At 35.4% G+C, this 18,023-nt stretch overlaps 1 protein-coding gene across 5 annotated transcripts in view; it reads right to left on the bottom strand.

The window, feature by feature from the left end:
* camk2d1 (calcium/calmodulin-dependent protein kinase (CaM kinase) II delta 1) overlaps positions 1–18,023 on the bottom strand; it is a 174,084-nt gene that overhangs the window by 9,894 nt on the left and 146,167 nt on the right. For all 5 annotated transcript variants that reach the window (XM_056462189.1, XM_056462190.1, XM_056462188.1 and 2 more), the window contains 3 exons: positions 15,265–15,313; positions 386–461; positions 173–267 (listed from right to left, as the gene is read on the bottom strand). In XM_056462189.1, coding sequence (XP_056318164.1) covers positions 173–267; positions 386–461; positions 15,265–15,313 — 220 coding nt within the window. The remainder of the gene's footprint in view (positions 1–172; positions 268–385; positions 462–15,264; positions 15,314–18,023) is intronic.

Below are 18,023 nucleotides of genomic sequence, written 5' to 3'. Positions count from 1 at the left end.
GTCCAAGTCATTTGGGCTAGGAATTCTTTCTTTTACTTTACTGAAAAAGGCCAACCTTTGAACATCTGCTTGTGTGTTCTATGGAGTCAATAAATAAAGCAGTGTAAATGCTGACATATTTTCACTTTGCTTGAACTCTGTCATTTCTTTAACATACAACATTATGTCTTACAGTTTTCAAAGTAGAACCTGTGGAAATCTGTGCCTTCCACAAGGTTTCCCAAAGCTTCAGGCTCAAAAGAAGTCAGTCCAGGGTCACAAATCTTCCTGCGGAGCACAATATATGTGTAAAAATATATATAAAATGGCATGACATAGCAAGACAACCTAAACAAATGAAGTCAAAACAATGACAAAAAAAAAAAAAAAAAAAAAAAAACCTTACGTATATGCTTCAAATTCTCCATTATTAATGGCTTCAATCAGCAGCTCTGTGACTTTAATGATCTCCTGTTTCCGTGCTGAAACACATGAAAAAAAAAGGGAAAAGAGTTTTAAAACCTATTAGACAGTCTAGTAAGAATTCTGCAGCAGAGCAACAGACCAGATGATATTAAATAGTAATAATCTATGATATTTGAATAATGTTTTATAGAATAATATTTTTCAAATGTAGTTTAAAGAATTATAAAAAATAAATGTAAGGAACGTTGTATCACTGTATATGGGAATGAAAAGGAATACAGAACTTTTAGAAAGGTGTGAAAGAAATTATAGAAAATATTATTGAGGTTAATCTACCACTGTCTCCTTTAATTTTTTTATTTCATTTATATCCCAAGGAGATCAAGTTAAAAAAGATGGAGCATATATTTATGAATATATGTATTCTACAAGCAATTTGTATTCTACGGCTTATTTCTTTAAAGTGTATGTGCACCAACTATAGGCTGTTGGCTGAAAGAGATGGTAACAAACATGACAATGGAAAAATAACTTATATGATAAGAAATAAATACATAATTTTTGACAGAGTTTGGGGACCTTTTACGCTGTTTTTAAAAGGTGTTTTGTTTGTTCAGTTGTTTGTTTGTTGGTTTGTGTTGGATCTGATACATGGAAATGTGTATGTACATGTTAAAATATAATAAAAAGGAATTGGGAAAAAATAAAATAAATAAAAATAAATAAATAAATAAACGTGTGGGTAATTGTGTTTCTAAGCATGTAATGAGAATCAGAGGTACAGCAAATTATTCTCATTTTATATTATATCAAATATTTTCCATTAATTCTATAATCAAATAAAAAACATATTGCATGTTAGTTTAAATTTACAATATTACTTGTAATTTAATGTCTTTTATAGAAGCTTGAAAACAGCATTTCTTGTTTGTTTTAGAAGAGCAGCTAGTCTGTTGTTGTGGAGCTGCTTGGGTTAAAAAAGAGCATTCTGAAAAGAGAGACATGATGACATGTGTGATACTACAACAGCTTTCAATAAACTATAAAAACAACTGTAGAGAATGAACAACTTCACAACGTGCTGCCAATGTGTCCCATCACAGAATCCCAAGCTCAAATGTCCCGCAGCATTTACAGAGCAAGCAGTGGATCACTGGGTTATTTCCATAGCTTTTACCTGATCTCACATCAGTTTTGAGAGTTTGTAGACATTTATAAAAATTAAAATGAATAATAATAGCCAATAGTCTCTTATTGTCCTGTTTAGCAGAGACAACCAGAGATTATGCAGACACTTAATATTTAATGTCATTAAATGACTGCATTTGATAGATTAATCTTTCAATTAGACATTTACAATTTGGTTGTAAAAATGTGTGTGTGTAGTGGTATAAAATAGTATACTACATGGGTGATCAACCCTGTTCATGGATATCTACCATTCTGTAGAGTTCAACTCCAACCCTGATCAAATCCGACTTATCCAATTAATTAGGACCTGAACAGCACTTTAGGTGTGTTTGATATGACTTGTGACTGAAATCTGCAGAAAGGTAGATCTCCATGAACAGGGTTGGTCAACCCGGTATACTATATGTATAAAGAAATCTTTATATTGAGGGTTACATATAGTGCTCAGCTGGTTGAGCACACTCTATTTTGAAAATGAATATTTGTATCCATTTCTCAGTGAATATAGGCAATGTATTTTGGTCCATTTAAACAAAACAGATTTATTGAACAGATATATTTATTAAAATCAAATTTAATTACCAAACATATTTAGAAATTTAAAGGAAATACAATTAAATTCAAGCAAAAAATAAGTACAAACTACAAAATTTCAACAAATTTTTCAATTATTTTTTTTTTGCTTCTCTTGATTTTTTCTTTTTTTAAATTTTGTATTTAATATTTCTATTTTTCTTTAACATAAATTTGGGTAAACTAGTTTTTGGACCATTATCGTAAGTTATTTTGTTAGATAAGCTCCAGATTTGGCTTCAGTACTGACTAATCTAATGTATATGCACCAATATAATATTGTATAGCTTCCTATTAAAAATATGAATTTAAAAGATAGATTTGTGAGCGGTGTACTTATATCTGCTGAGCACTGTAACTGACATTAGCATCTCCACATGCTGCTTCTTGTGGATTTATTTAATGACAAGAATTTTCGATGTAATTCCATAAATTATTACATTACACAATGGAATATATAGCATTACAATGGCAAACCTGGTTTTACCAAGTGCTACGTGTTCTTGGATTCACTACACACATTATCTTTCTCCAGAGTAAAAAATAAATGAATCTGTCCACAAAACCAAAATGATCCATTCTGGGCCAAAAGATCAACCAATGATCCCAGTTTAAAAGCTAAATGTCAAACCTTTTTTTAGGAATATGTTTATAAGCATTCGCTACCTCTCTCAGTTTCTTTTTTTCACAACCTTAAAAGGTCCAAATCACAGCTGAACATTTACTTATAGATGTCATATCACACAAATCCTATACAGTCAGAATGACATCCATTCAGTTTTAAAATATTTCTCTGGCTGCCAGTATGACATCCAAACTCTGTCTATTTTCTATGTAAAGCTCAAAACAATTTAGCTCTCAGATACTTCATGATTTAGGGCACTTTTAATGCTTCCAAATAGGGCTGGGCTGACAAACAATATTGATCTAAGAGCCAATCACACAGCAGAAATGTACGACAATGGGAATCTAAAAGTGTGTTGATATTAGAGATGTACTGAATTTTCGGCCACCAGAAATATATCAGCAGGAAATATGTCATGCCATTTAATCGACCCTCTAAATTTTCTTGCTTTAGTCATTGTTGGTATACTCCTTTAAATTTGGAAGCATTAACAACTTATATTGAAATATGTATCGTTATCGTTCAATATGGAAAATAATTTTCAAGATTGCATTTTTGTCATACCGCCCAGCCCTCCCTGCAGGCACAGGATGTCAACATGACATCATATTGACGTTGTACCCCAACATCGTGGGGACGTTGGATTTTGTTTGGAAATGGAAATTTGGTTGACGTCAGAACCCAACGTCAGGCCGAGGTCAATATCAGCGTCCAACCTAAAACCAACCTAATCTAACACAGTCTAATCATGTTACAGCTTGACGTTGTTTGGACGTTATCATTATGACATCTATCAGACGTTGGACTTTGGTCACTTTCCAACACAACCTAAAATCAACCAAATATCAACGTAATTTGACGTCGTCAAATAACGTTGTCCTTAGACGCTGGCTAGACATTGAATTTTAGTTGAATGTTGTGTGCCTGCTGGGCTACTTCCAAATCACTAAGATCACTAAAATTGTTTGCAACATAAGCGTGACCAGATCTTTTCAGTGGCTAGCTGTCATAAGTTGTAGAACAGCCAATTTTAAAACTAGGTCAAAAACATTTTCCACCATGCACTTTTAATTTATTGTAATTTATTATTTACTTCTCTTAAATTTTGTGTAAAGTACTTTGGCCAAACACAAGTAATTTTAATGTGCTTTGTGAACGTAATTATATTGTTAAAATGTATGTTAATAAAAATGAATAACAAGAGCCAGTAAATTTGAAATAAAACACTGCCCTCATTTTAATCAGCTCAAAACCGCATATGCCTACCACTGAAGTACTTGCTGTTTTGTTTTCAGTCAAGTGCCTGCCATAAATATGCGAACAATATGCAGAATATGTGAAGATGTGCACCTGCATGAGTGAATACACACACAAGCAAACTCATCCACAGCGACATCATCTCACGTGGGATAAACAGGCACCATATGGCATGTTTTCAGCTTTCTCATGGACTGCCAATATATTGCGATGCTGGCATTTTAGAACAGATTTATGCTTATTAAAGCTGTGAGCTACTCTCTAAGCAATTGTGATTATACCGCACTGTTGTAGACAGTATTACCAAAGACAATTGGCCTTTTATCCTTATACGTTTTAACAACACAATTTAACAGCAAAACAATATTTGTTTAAAAGAAATTGAGTATTTAACTCAGTATTGATGTCATTTTCCGGAGTTTTTCATTTCTTCATTACATTTATATGGTGTACTTTCTGTACCGTCTTTGCTCTGTAAAGATGCTAAAATTCCAGTTACATCAGGAAATTGTGCTCTTTGTATATGACACATTTCTTTGAAACTGTGATTTTTTATGGTGCAGTTGCTTTTATTGCCACTAGAGAGCACTAAAGCACCACGGTAGTCCTAAATATCTTATTGTACACCAGCACCTCAAGGGACAGTTCACAATCAAAATAAGCAACAACCCCAGATGTTTGCAGAGATGCTTCAGTGCTTTGATGACACTGATGAAATGACAGCACCAAATAAACTCGCTGGATTGTATCCAACTCCAAGCTCTGAAAGCATCATTAGAGTGTAGAAAGCTTATTCACAGATACGCTCACCATGTGTAACAAAGCTAGTAAATCATGGTAAGGTGTGCTCAGTTAGAGCTTCAGAGAACTGAAAGTCAATCATTTTAATTGAGAACTGGTGATTTGTAAAACATCTAGTGGGAGTGCAGATAAATACTGTACACTGAAGGTAATAATAACATACACTGAAAAAAAATATTCAAAGATGATTTCTTGCATTTATGAACTTTTTTATGTTAAGCGGTTGTAAACAAATTATTTGCGCTGAATTTATACAAATTAAGTTGAAGATTGCTAAATTTCATCAGTTGTGGAATAAATTTTTTGATGTTCAGGCACAACAACATTATGCATTATGCACTATTACGAAGGTAAACATATCCCAAATTGAAACTTTAATACAATTTTTACAAAGTATACTTAAGTGATGTTGAAGTATACATCATGTACTAAGTATTATACAGTATACTACACTGTAAAACCCAAAAAGTTAAGGTAACTTAAACTTTTTGAGGAAACCCATTGCAACAAACCATTTAAGTTCAGAAACTAATCCTAATGAGTACTGTGAACTTAATCCATTTGAGTAAACGAAGCAATTTGAGCACAGTAAAACCCAATAAATGAAGAGAACTCAAACCAACAGAGTACTGTAAAACCTAGTAAGTTAAGGCAACTCAAACCGTTTGAGGAAACCGTTTTTGCAACAAACCATTTAAGTTAAAAAAACTAATCTTTATGAGTACTGTGAACTTACTCCATTTAAGTTGAAGCAATGAGGTATTTAATTAACTTATTACACTGTAAAAAGTAATTACTTAAAAAAGTGAGTAATCCAATTTCCTTAAAGATGACAAGCTGAATTTACTTAAAAAGATTTAAGTATTTATGTTGTAACTTAGAAGTGTTGAGTTCACTTAACTTAATATTTTTAATTATGCATGTAGCTTATTTACGTATTTACAATGGGTTTAGTAATTTTTTAGACTAATTGCTTTTTTTAGTCTTCAACACTGAGTTCAGTTCAAGTTTGAGTTAACTACACTCATTTCATTTTATAAAGTTGACTGTTGGGTTTTACAGTATAGTAGTATGCTTGTAAGTGTAAAATTTGAATTCCACTTGGGATTTTCTTAATGTATACTTTTAATTGTTCTATAACATTATAAAACTTTAAGTGAACAAGCAGGCCACAATTAAGTTTTTACTTAACTGTACTACAATTTTAAGCATGTAAAACTTGTAGTAAATAATTTGTTTGTGAGGGAAGGTAGAAAAGTTGATGTGGCAAAGTACAATGTCCTATACTCAAAAGTTGGACTATTTAACTCTTTCAAGTGTACACACACAGGCCCGTAGCCAGGGTGGGTTTGAGTGATTGGTAAGACCTATACCCCCCACTGCCAAAGGTCCAGAATTTGCCATTGGTCCAGAATTTTTGCCACTATTTTCTCATTTGTCCTATTTTTATTGCTATGCCATAATAAATGGCGCAAATAACCCATCTAAGGTTTTAAGATCATGCAGAATATGATGTAAGTCGAGTCAACTTTCACTTTTGACCTATTGTTGTTAAATCGAAAAAAAAAAAAAAATCATTTTACAGTTAGCCTAACTTTTATACTAAATCTTGGACTTTATTAATGAAAGAAAAAAAATGACCAATGAAAAGGTCCGCAACACCAAAAGCAGGCCCTAATAAAGTTAATTTTGATTAGGCTGTTGTTGTTATTCATGAATTTTAAAATTTTTCAAGAGAGGCTAGAAAAAATTGTGAAGCTCTACATTATAATAATAATAATAATAATTATTATTATTATTATTATTATTATTATTATTATGTTTTAATAGTTTTTTTATTCAAATTGGCAAATTCTGACTGAGGAAAGCTAAATCTACTGAGATGCGTTTCCCAAACAACGATGTAACTCGTGGCAGATCTATCATAGTACGGTGCATCATTTGGGAAAAGAACGATGTATTGCTGAGTGTTTCCCCAAAACCGTAGTTTCTCTGTCGCAGATCCATCGTTTGAACCACTTTAGTTATTACATAAAATGGCCATAATGATGCTCTAAATATAACAAATATTATTGAGAACATTACATATTCTATTCTAAAACATAAAATCACTTGCAAAAGCTAACACGTATTCTAATATCATATATAAATCATATAAATAAATAAATAAATAATGAGGATATTTATTAAGAAAGGAAATTTAATATTTATTATTAATTAGGAAATAAAAAAATCCTACTTTAATACTACTAATAATGATGATGATGGTTATTATTACTATTACTATTATTATTAAGTAGGATATCGTTTATTTATGTATTTATTTTTTTCTTTTTAAAGTCTACTTTTACAATTTGACACATGCAAGCGACTGCAGAAATGTTCTATCCAACAGGCCCATGTCATATACAGTACAGATACTTAATAAATAGCCTATAAATTAAAAGCATTAATGTACACTTAAACAATAGGTAACCAATAGCTTTCTTCATGAGCCACAGCTGTGTTCAAAATGGCATAAATGTTTTCAAAGTGCACTGCAAAGGGAAAGCAATTGTCAATATGAAGATTGCTAAAACTGAACCTTAAAATGCTTTGAAAGTAAATTACACCTGAGAGTGATGACTTTAATGATTTTTTTAATCATTCCAAGTATAAATGTTAAAATGTTCTAGAACCACCGCTTTCACTAGGCTGGCTATAGGACTGACACAGTAGTGAACACACATGCTCCTTAGACATTGATTAGCTTTAAGATATGTCATTGCAAGTTATTTTCAGTTAATAATCTCAAACATGCAGTTTAGTCTAGGACTATTTAAGCTTCACCTCTAACTTTTGTGTAAATCAATTGAATAGACCAATAAGCCGAGTATACTTAGAAAATGTAATCACACTACCGATCAAAAGTTTGTGCTCAGTAGGATTTTCAAATGTTTTAAAATAAGCTTCTCCTGCTCACCAAAGCTGCATTTATTTAATTAAAAACTGAACAAATTGTAAAATTGTGAAATGTTATTGCGCTATAAAGTAACTGTTCAAATTTAGTTTATCATTTAATTTAATCATTTATTCCAGTGATTTTAATAATGAATTTTCAGCTTCATTACTCCAGTCTTCAGAGTCACATGATCCTTCAGAAATCACTCTAATATTAATTATTATTATTATTATTATTATTATTATTATTAATGGTAATCATAAAAAAGCAATAATGACTGGAGTAATAATTTCATTTGAAACTACATACAATAGGAAAGAGAGAAAAAAAAAAAACCCAAACTTTTGACCGGTAGTGTATACTTTTAAATACATGTAAATGAACAAGTATAGGCCAAATATACTGAGACTCTTCTTTCAGTGTATGTCAAGTTTACTTTAATGCACTTCTAAGTATAATTCTGGGAATATAACTATTTCTGGTAAGCGGTTAAATAGTTTTGGTTTCAGCAGCGCACCAGTAAATTGAGCAAGTGACAGATGACATGCTGTTTGGTTTCGTTGTTAACTGTTGGGTAGCCCAACCTACAGTGAAATCTGCTTCAATAAATATAGTGATACCCAGCTGACTTTGTTCCAGAAAGTAGTTTTGTCATTCATTTTCTCCATAGGGATTCCAAAAACACTATAAAAAGTAATTAAAATTTTGATAAACAGATGGCAGTGTCTAAAATTAAGAAATTACTTGGCACAAGCAAAAACAGCTGCACTTGCGTGTGCATTTTCAAGAAAAAAAAAAGGCTCAGTAAATGTAAGAAGTCATTTTTACTCATTTGCAATCATGCAGACTACTGTTCCAGCTACAGTTTAAAGGAATACTACACTTTTTAAAATTGGAAATAGGCTCTATTTACAATTCACCTATTGAGTTAAACTGTTGGGTTTTACAGTGCATCCGGAATGTATTCATAGCGCTTGACTTTTTCCACATTTTTTATGTTACAGCCTTATTCCAAAATGGATAAAATTATTTTATTTCCTCAAAATTCTACACACAATACCCCATAATGACAATGTAAAAAAGGAGTTTTTGAAATTGTTGCAAATTTATTAAAAATAAAAAAACCTAAAAAATCACATGTACATAAGTATTCACAGCTTTTGCTGTGAAGCTCTACATGGAGCTCAAGTACATTATGTTTCCACTGATCATTCTTGAAATGTTTCAGCAGCTTAATTCAGTTGATTGAACATGATTTGAAAAGGCATACACCTGTCTATATAAGGTCCTAGGGTTGACTGTGCATGTCAAAGCAAAAACCAAGCATGAAGACAAAGGAATTGTTTGTAGACCTCCGAGACAGGATTGTCATGAGGCACAAGGCTGGGGAAGGTTACAGAAATTTTTTTGCTGCTCTGAAAGTTCCAATGAGCACAGTGGCCTCCATTATCTGTAAGTGGAAGATGTTTGGAACCACCAGGACTCTTCCTATTGCTGGCCGGCCATGTAAGCTGATCGCGGGAGAAGGGCCTTATGATCAGGGGAGGTGATCAATAACGCGATGGTCACTCTGTCTGAGCCCCAGCGTTCTTCTGTGGAGAGAGGAGAACCTTACAGAAGGACAACCATCTGAGCAGCAATCCACCAATCAGGCCTGTATGGTAGAGTGGCCAAACAGAAGCCACTCCACACCTGGAATTTGCAAAAAGGCATCTGGACTCTCAAACTCTCAAACCGTAAGAAACAAAGTTCTCTGGTCTGATGAGACTAAAATTGAACTGCTTGGAGTGAATGCCAGGCTTTACGTTTAGAGAAAACCAGGCACCGCTCATCACCAGGCTAATACCATCCCTACAGCGAAGCATGGTGGTGGCAGCATCATGCTGTGGGTATGTTTTTCAGCAGCAGGAACTGGAAGACTAGTTAGAATAGAGGGAAAGATGAATGTAGCAATGTACAGTGACATCCTGAATGAAAACCTGCTTCAGAGTGTTCTTGACCTCAGACTGGGGTGACGATTTATCTTCCAGCAGGACAATTACCCAAAGCACAGCGCCAAAATGTCAATGGAGTGGCTATACAAAAACTTGGTGAATGTCCTTGAGTGGCCCAGCCAGAGCACAGACCTAAATCCTATTGAACATCTCTGGAGAGATCTGAAAATGGCTGTACACTGTCACTTACCATCCAACCTGATAGAGCTTGAGCGGTACTGCAAAGAGTAATGGACAAAAATTCCCAAAGACAGGTATGCCATGCTTGTGGCATCATATTCAAAAAGACTTGAGGCTGTAATTGCTGCCAATAGTGCATCAACAAAGTACTGAGCAAAGACTGTGAATACTTATGTACATGTGATTTTTCAGGGTTTTTATTTTTAATAAATTTGCAACAATTTCAAAAAATGTTTTTTTCACATTGTCATTATGGGGTATTGTGTGTAGAATTTTGAGGAAATAAATTAATTTAACCCATTTTGGAATAAGGCTGTAACATAAAAAATGTGGAAAAAGTGAAGCGCTACGAATACTTTCCAGATGTGCTGTACCATTTTTTAATCCATTTAGCCGATCTCTGGGTATAGGGAGCACTTTAAGCTTATCTTAGAATAAATCGTTAAATGGGATTAGACCAGTGGCAGTATAGCCTAGAAAATAGCAACTTAGAAAACTTTAAAAAGGTCTTAATGTCTTAGAAAACTTAGAAAAAATGTAATGAGAGGAGAGTCAAGCTTTAAAGTGGACATGAAATCAAAATGTAGTCTTATTTTTATAGTAGTTCTTGTTCTAAATTATTTATCTGTGCACTTAACAATGCCTGTCTTTCAACAATCCAATTAGTTCCCAAAGAATGAAGTTATACATTGCTCCATATTTTAATCAAATTTCAGGACAGTGTCAAGTAAATGCATGTCACAATAGCAAATCTTAACGTCTGTTTGGTGACTTTATCCTGTTGTCTAAGATAAAAGTGCTCCGGCTAGACCTGGAGATTGGGTGAATATTTTCAAAATTGGTGAAAATCAACTAACTGTTTTTTTTTTATTTTAAATTGAGCCTATTTACAAAAAAAAAAAAAGTGGAGAGTTCCTTTAAAGAAGTGTGCTGACTTGCTGTCTCCGTCCTGTCACTTACACTGAATGTTGATGTGGCTCTGGTTTAGCTGAGACCATTTGGAAGCAGTCTTGAGATTAATGGACTGGCCACAATAGGCTGTTGAGTTGATGTAGAGGAAGGCCAAAAAGGCAAATAGGAAAACAAGCATGTAGAATGCCAGGAGGGCTTTGAGAATGCGGTTACAGCAGTCTTCTTCAGGCCACATGTTTGGAAGATACCAGCAAGAGGAGACAGAAGAGGTGGCGGAAGAACAAGACTGCTGGGAATGAGACTGTTCACGCGTGAACATTCTATGAGGAGTATAGGACAGACGGTACACTGGCCAAGTGAAGGGTATATATGGGAAAAACATCAAACTCAGAATGGGTGGACGGTTGGATAGATGGATGGATGGCAGAATTAATATAAACATAGAAAAGCAAGGAAAGGGTTGTTAAAAAGAGGAGAAAAATAAAAAAAAATGAGTAGAAATGACATAAAATGTGAATAATAGATTTGCATTTTGTTTGCAGGGTGTCCCCTGAAAACAAAGACATGAATGAAATGAACAGCAGTGGAAAGACAAATGGCACAGAAACATCTCCTTTGTTGTTATCTATTTAGCACGTTCAATCTTATTGGTTATGGCTGAATTAAAAAAACTAAAAAAATAAAAATGTTCAAGGCTTTGACGTCATGACACGTAAGATACAACTGCATCATCTTGACTTACACCTTTTACAGTCCATTTCATACGTTTGTTGTAAAAATTATTAGTGAATGCATACCTTTTTGTTATTTAAAGGGGTATACGTATGCTAAAACTTTTAAAGGCTATTTAATTAAATAAGAATTTATACATATATTTAAAGGTGCTGTATGTAAGTTTTTGACTCATCTAAAGCATAAAAATACAATAATATGTTTGCAGATATTTGAGAAACATGCTGAGTGAACATTCTTGTTTATCTGAAAAACAATGCTGAAGTCAGATATTCTGCTTTGAAAATGATCAGAAATCAGAAATCAGAAATCAGAAAGACTCCCAAAGCTTGCACTCATGACCGAAATGCGACCTCTGAAATGAGACACAGATTCAGAGTTTCATCTGAGGCTATTAATTATCAAATAATATAAATATTACAAACGTAAACATTACGTGAGCAAGTTACATTGTAACCCTGTGTACTAACAACACGCTACTTGAGGAGATTTGCAGTGATAAGCAGTGATAAGCCATTTGGCTGTTTGCACTAGAACACGACACGGCAGAAATTTTAATACAGCTACTGTATTCAGAAGCACAGAATAGTGCACTTACTGCATCTGCAGCAACATGGTAAGATTTAAAATCTAATTAATACATATTAAACCTCTTTCACATTATTAAATGTACATGCTGAATCACAGATATGTGTTGGTTTGCACTGAGTCACAGTTCTATTTTAAATGGTTTATTTTATTTTCAAGATCTGAGGTAAACTATCTGCTGCTGCTTTCAGTAGTATGGCAATAAATGTAAAATGGCATTCAAACTCACTTTATTAGCATTTAACACTGAATAAAGCACATGAGGTGTACCTGAGGTGATCATTGTCAGTTTTGTTTTTCTTAGCTGTGAAAAAATAGAAGTTTCTAAAATAATCCATTTGAGGTGTTGGTTAGAACAAAAACTCCTTTTAATATGAGAAATATTCCGTCTATTGCTTGTCATTGCTTTTATTTAGAACACGGTTTAAATCAGCCTCTAGGCTCGACAGTCAGACTCGCTTCTTTTGGTCCTCAGTCTGGCAACCTGCACTTACGTTTGTTTTGATTCAGGCGTGCAATACCTAGTTCAACCACTGGTTGTAAAACTTACATACTGCACCTTTAAAGTGAAATATGACACATACACAGGTATAACATGACTCATTACTCCATAATCCACCATTTTGCACTGTCTTTTAAGGGATAGTTTTCCAAAAAATTAAGCTTCTATCATTATTTCATGACCATTCACTTGTTCCAAACCTGTTTGTCTTTCTTTCTTCTGTTGAAGATATTTTGAAAAAAGCTAGAAACCTTGATTGACTTTCATAGTATTTGTTTTCCCTTTTTTGGAAGTCAATGGTTACAGGCTTTCAGCTTTGTTCGATATACCTTCTTTATTGTTTGACAGAATAAAGAAACGTAGGTAAGACTTTAATAACTACACACTGTAAATTATCTACTAAGCATTATCAAATAGTGAATTCATTAAGTATGAATTCAGCATTAATAAACATTAGTAAGCAGTTTATAACTGCAGATACAAATGTTCTATTTTTGACTTATAAGCACATTTAAAATGTGCTTAATAATTGTTCCTTTATACTTTGTTCCTTATTTGTTCATGATTAAATCAATTATCACATTATTTACAAATCATTTGTATTTAAGAGTAGTTTGGGGGTTTTAAGATCATTCAGAATGAGAAATGATTACTAACTATTCAAATCATCATTTACATATTATTATTTAGGCATATACTAATACTTAATTTGTATGTTATTAAATGCTTTATTAACTCAACTTCATCCAGTTTTGTGACCTAATATAAAGTGAGGACTATTTATGCTTTATAAATCCCTGATAAATGACAATTAAAGGCTCAGAATCAAATAAACAAAATATCTTTGTAATCTTATGTAAAAAGTAAAATTACTGTAAAGTTTAAACATTGCTGAATAACAGAAGTGTCAAAATACGACATAAAATTGCATAAAACAACAATATAATAAATTAAAAATACAATATGATACATTTCAAAGTTATTTAGCGATGTTTAAAATGCACAGTAATATTATTTTAGATAAGATTGCAAATATATACTGAGTCTTTAATTGTCATTTATAAGGGATTTATAAGGCATAAATAGTCCTCACTTTAGGTCACAATACTGGATGAAGTTAAGCTATTAAAGCATTTATTAACAAACAAATTATCTATTAATATATGTTATATTGTTTACTAATCATTTATGTATGCATTCTGAATAATCTTTAAAAACCAGCAACTTCTCTCAAATTGTAATTTAGTCATGAATAGTCAAAAATAGTAATTAACAAAGTATGAAAATGCAATCATTAGGCACAGCATAGATGTGCTTATAAGTCAAAAACAGAACATTTGTAGCTGCAATTATAAACTGCTTACTAACATCTGTTAATGTAGTGTTAAAGCTTAACAGATAATCTATTCACTATTTGCTAATGTCTAATAAATTATTCATAGTGTGCAGTTATTATAAAGCGTTACCAATACTTATAAAGGTTTGGAACCACCTGAGGGTGAGTCAAAAGTGAATCATTTTCAAGTGAATTTACCCTTTAAGTGCATGTTCTGAAGATTCTGAAGACTTTATACAGTATGTTAGTACTAGAATTACGTAAAGTAACAGTAAAAAAACCAGTGTAACACATAATAATCAATTGCAGACTGCAATATCAAGTAGCATAAAGGACTGTTTTTGTATAGGTAAAATAATGAAAGCAGGTGACACTGGAAGCCTTGCACATTACATTTACAAACATAGATGCAATTGCTTTTACTTAAGTAAGGTGGAATTTTATTTTATTTCCAACTTGAATATATCTGAATAAATAACTCATTAAAATTTCATTAAATATAATGACACACAAACACACACACACGCACGCACGCACGCATGCACACACGCACGCACGCACGCACACACACACACACACACACACACACACACACACACACAGAGAGAGAGAGAGAGTCACAAGACACCACCTGCATCTACTGTGTCACACAAACTAATCTACACATGCAATAAAGAGATAGAATCATTATTTTATTTTAGCTCGAAAACAGGAAAAAAAATAAAAAAATAAATAAAAAATAAATAAATAAATAATAGGAACTGAAAGTCAGCAAACAGGTGAGGAGAAAGTTTAAAATAAAAACTCTCATCTCAACAGATATTCACCAACCGTGACCACGACTAAGCTTATGGTGGCTCAAACTAATAGAACAGTGCACATGCAGGAAACAGGTGGTTAGCCATGTTTGACTCTGTGTTTCCTTTAGTAAAGCAAGACACAATATATGAATATTAATTAAGCAAAGTAAAAACCTAAAAATGAAAGTCGAGAGTCAATGATCACTAACCCAAGAACCTGGTGTCCTGGTGGAAATGGTTCTTCATTGTTTGTAATCACAAGCTTGGCTCTTCAGACTATATTTCAGACGAATACTGAAATGTTCTGATGCAAATTATTTCCTCTAGTGTTTACTAATGTGGTGAATATTAATATGAATATGTAAAGGATTGGACCACAGAGAGCCAACTGATCTTACACTGTACACTGTGTCACATTCAACTGTACCTTTAATGTCCTCGTCTTCAATAGTGGTGTTGGTACTCTCTGATGATTCCTGAAAGAGATCAGTCAACGAATCAGTCAATCAATCAAAGCTCACATCATGCTTAGACCCTCTTTCATTGGGTTAAACTTCACCATGTGTTTTATTTTATTTCCTAACCAAGAATTTATCCCGATATTAAGTGTGAAATACAAACAGGAATAAACACAAGTATGCTGGCGACACTTTCTATACATGAGGTCCTAATAGAGATACATTAAATTTGTGAAATCTTTGAAAATCCCCAGATATCTCATAAAATATGAGAATGTAAGCTCTGAACCTCTCACACATTTTCCTTTAACAGCAAAACCTCCACTAAATATAGTTTTTTTTTTTCACACCGAGCATGATGTCAATATCTGTGGTTTCAGCACCCACCACAAAACAACCCTGATGCAGTCTCACTTCAATCTATTAAATCCTGCTTCTCTTGAATTTATCTTGTGGCCAACCCAGGCTCTTTCTGAAATGTAACACTATATACAGATACAGACCGCGAAATACATCCCAGGAGCTGTGTTTTTTGCTGTTTTTGTTTTCGCAAATCCATTGGAGGTCGCTGTATACGCTTTTTGAGATCTCAAATTACTCTCGCTAGTGCCATTTGCGCCTGTTCTTCTCCACATCTGCTCTCCTCCTTCCTTAAACCCAACCAATAGTGTTTTCAAAGCACTAATTGAGACGATCGCTCACTTCACTAAACCCAACCTACAGTTTTAAAAATCAATCCAGAGCAGAAAAGCCCTTGCCTGATTTTTACCCTGTTTTCAGATTTTACAACATTCTCACCCTGTTATTTACTTGTTTATTTAATTTTTTTGGCTTCTGTTTTTGTCTTACCCGCTTTCTGAAACCGCTCTTCGTTGTGGTCAACTCTCTGCATGTCAAGTTCACCGACGTACAAGGCGAGCTGAAACTAGTCAAACTGGTAACTGGAAAGCCGTCCATACGGAGGTATTTGGTCAGGTGGTAGTGCGAAAAGGAAAGGTGCCATACTGTACCTCATTTTAATGATCCCCCTCCTCACACACACAACCCGGCAGCTCACCCCATCCATCCCCTACCTTCTGCTCTGTTTTGTCGTCAAGAACAGCCTCTCCATCCACCCCCCTGCCCCCGCTCTTCACTTTTGTCCATGCCACCAAACACCCCCCACCCCCCACCCCCAACCCCCGATCTGTTCCGGAACCTTGCAATTTACAAATTTAGCACTGGACGTATAGCTACATTTCTGAGGGGTGTGCGTCAGCGTCAGCCACTGCGATGGCTATGTTACCCCTATGTGAAGCCTCCGCTTCAGCATACGCGTGCGCTTGACGCAAAAGTATAAATCAGCCTTTAGGTGTTATGAAGCGGACAGGAGACAGAGGTAAGGAAACGTTAGGGTGTTTATTGAATGACAACAAGGAGCACATGAAGGATAGCCAGGAGGATCAGGAATGATGTTGGGGTCTTTTCCTCCGTGGCTGGGTAACAGGAATACACGAGGATGGACAGCACACACCAGATACAGCTGACAGAGGATGACACAGACTTGGAAGGACTGGAAGACAGGACGATTCGGGAGGACCAGGAAGACTAGGAGGAATACAAAGAGAACAGGTAAGTAAATCGTTTGTTTAGCTGAGGATGACTACGCTGAGTGGTCGCTCAGTTGTCCGCTTTCGTCGAGACGAGCCCGGACAATGAGCGACTGGAGTGCTGTGCTTTTATCTGGTGCTCGTGAATGTGATGCAGCTGTGTGCTCATTAGAAGTCAGGTGATGGTGATCTTCGTGAGTGGGGGTCGTGAGAGCCTGACCAATCCATGACAGTACCCCCCTCCCCAGGGCCCGCTCCTGAGGGCCGACACCTCCGACGCCGTGGTGGTCTCCCTCTGCCTCTAGGCGCTGGGAACTCAGGGTGGCTCTCATGAAACTCCACCATGAGACTAGGATCGAGAATATCAGCTCTGGGAACCCATGTCCTTTCTTCGGGGCCGTACCCTTCCCAGTCCACCAGGTACTCCAACTGGCCACCACGACGTCGGGAACGCAAGATCTCCTTCACTGCGTAGACGGCTCCTTCTTCTAGGAGCAGTGGAGGAGGGGGTTCCTCTTCGTGGTCAGGCTCTGTGGAGGGAAGAACAGGATCGTGATAGGGTTTCAGGAGTGATACGTGGAATGTAGGGTGAATACGGTAGTGAGAGGGTAATTGTAGTTTGTAGGTGACGGGGTTAACCTGTTCCACGATGGTGAAGGGACCAACAAATCGGGGACTTAACTTGCGAGAGGGCAGTCGCATGCGTATGTCCCGGGTGGATAGCCACACCTTTTGTCCGGGTGTGTATCTGGGTTCTTCAGACCTTCTTCTATCGGCGGTTACCTTGCTTCGACGGACTGCCCTCTGCAGATGTTGATGAGCCTCGTCCCAGACTCTCTCGCTCTCCCGGAACCAGTGATCCACTGCGGGGACATCAGATGGTTCGCCATCCCAGGGAAAGAGCGGTGGTTGGAAGCCCAGGACGCACTGGAATGGCGTGAGTCCGGTGGAGGGTTGCCGCAGTGAATTTTGGGCATATTCTGCCCAGCCCAAATACTGGCTCCAGGAGCTCTGGTGACCACTGCAGAAGGTCCTCAGGAACCGTCCCACCTCCTGAATCTTCCTCTCTGTCTGCCCGTTGGTTTGGGGATGATATCCAGAAGAGAGGCTGACGGCCACACCTAGGAGCTTGAAGAAGG

The sequence above is a fragment of the Danio aesculapii genome, chromosome 7 (assembly GCF_903798145.1).
Source record: "Danio aesculapii chromosome 7, fDanAes4.1, whole genome shotgun sequence".
Taxonomy (NCBI): Eukaryota; Metazoa; Chordata; class Actinopteri; order Cypriniformes; family Danionidae; genus Danio; species Danio aesculapii.
The sequence above is the reverse complement of the archived record's forward strand: the minus strand, read 5'-3'. Positions and strand labels throughout refer to the sequence as shown.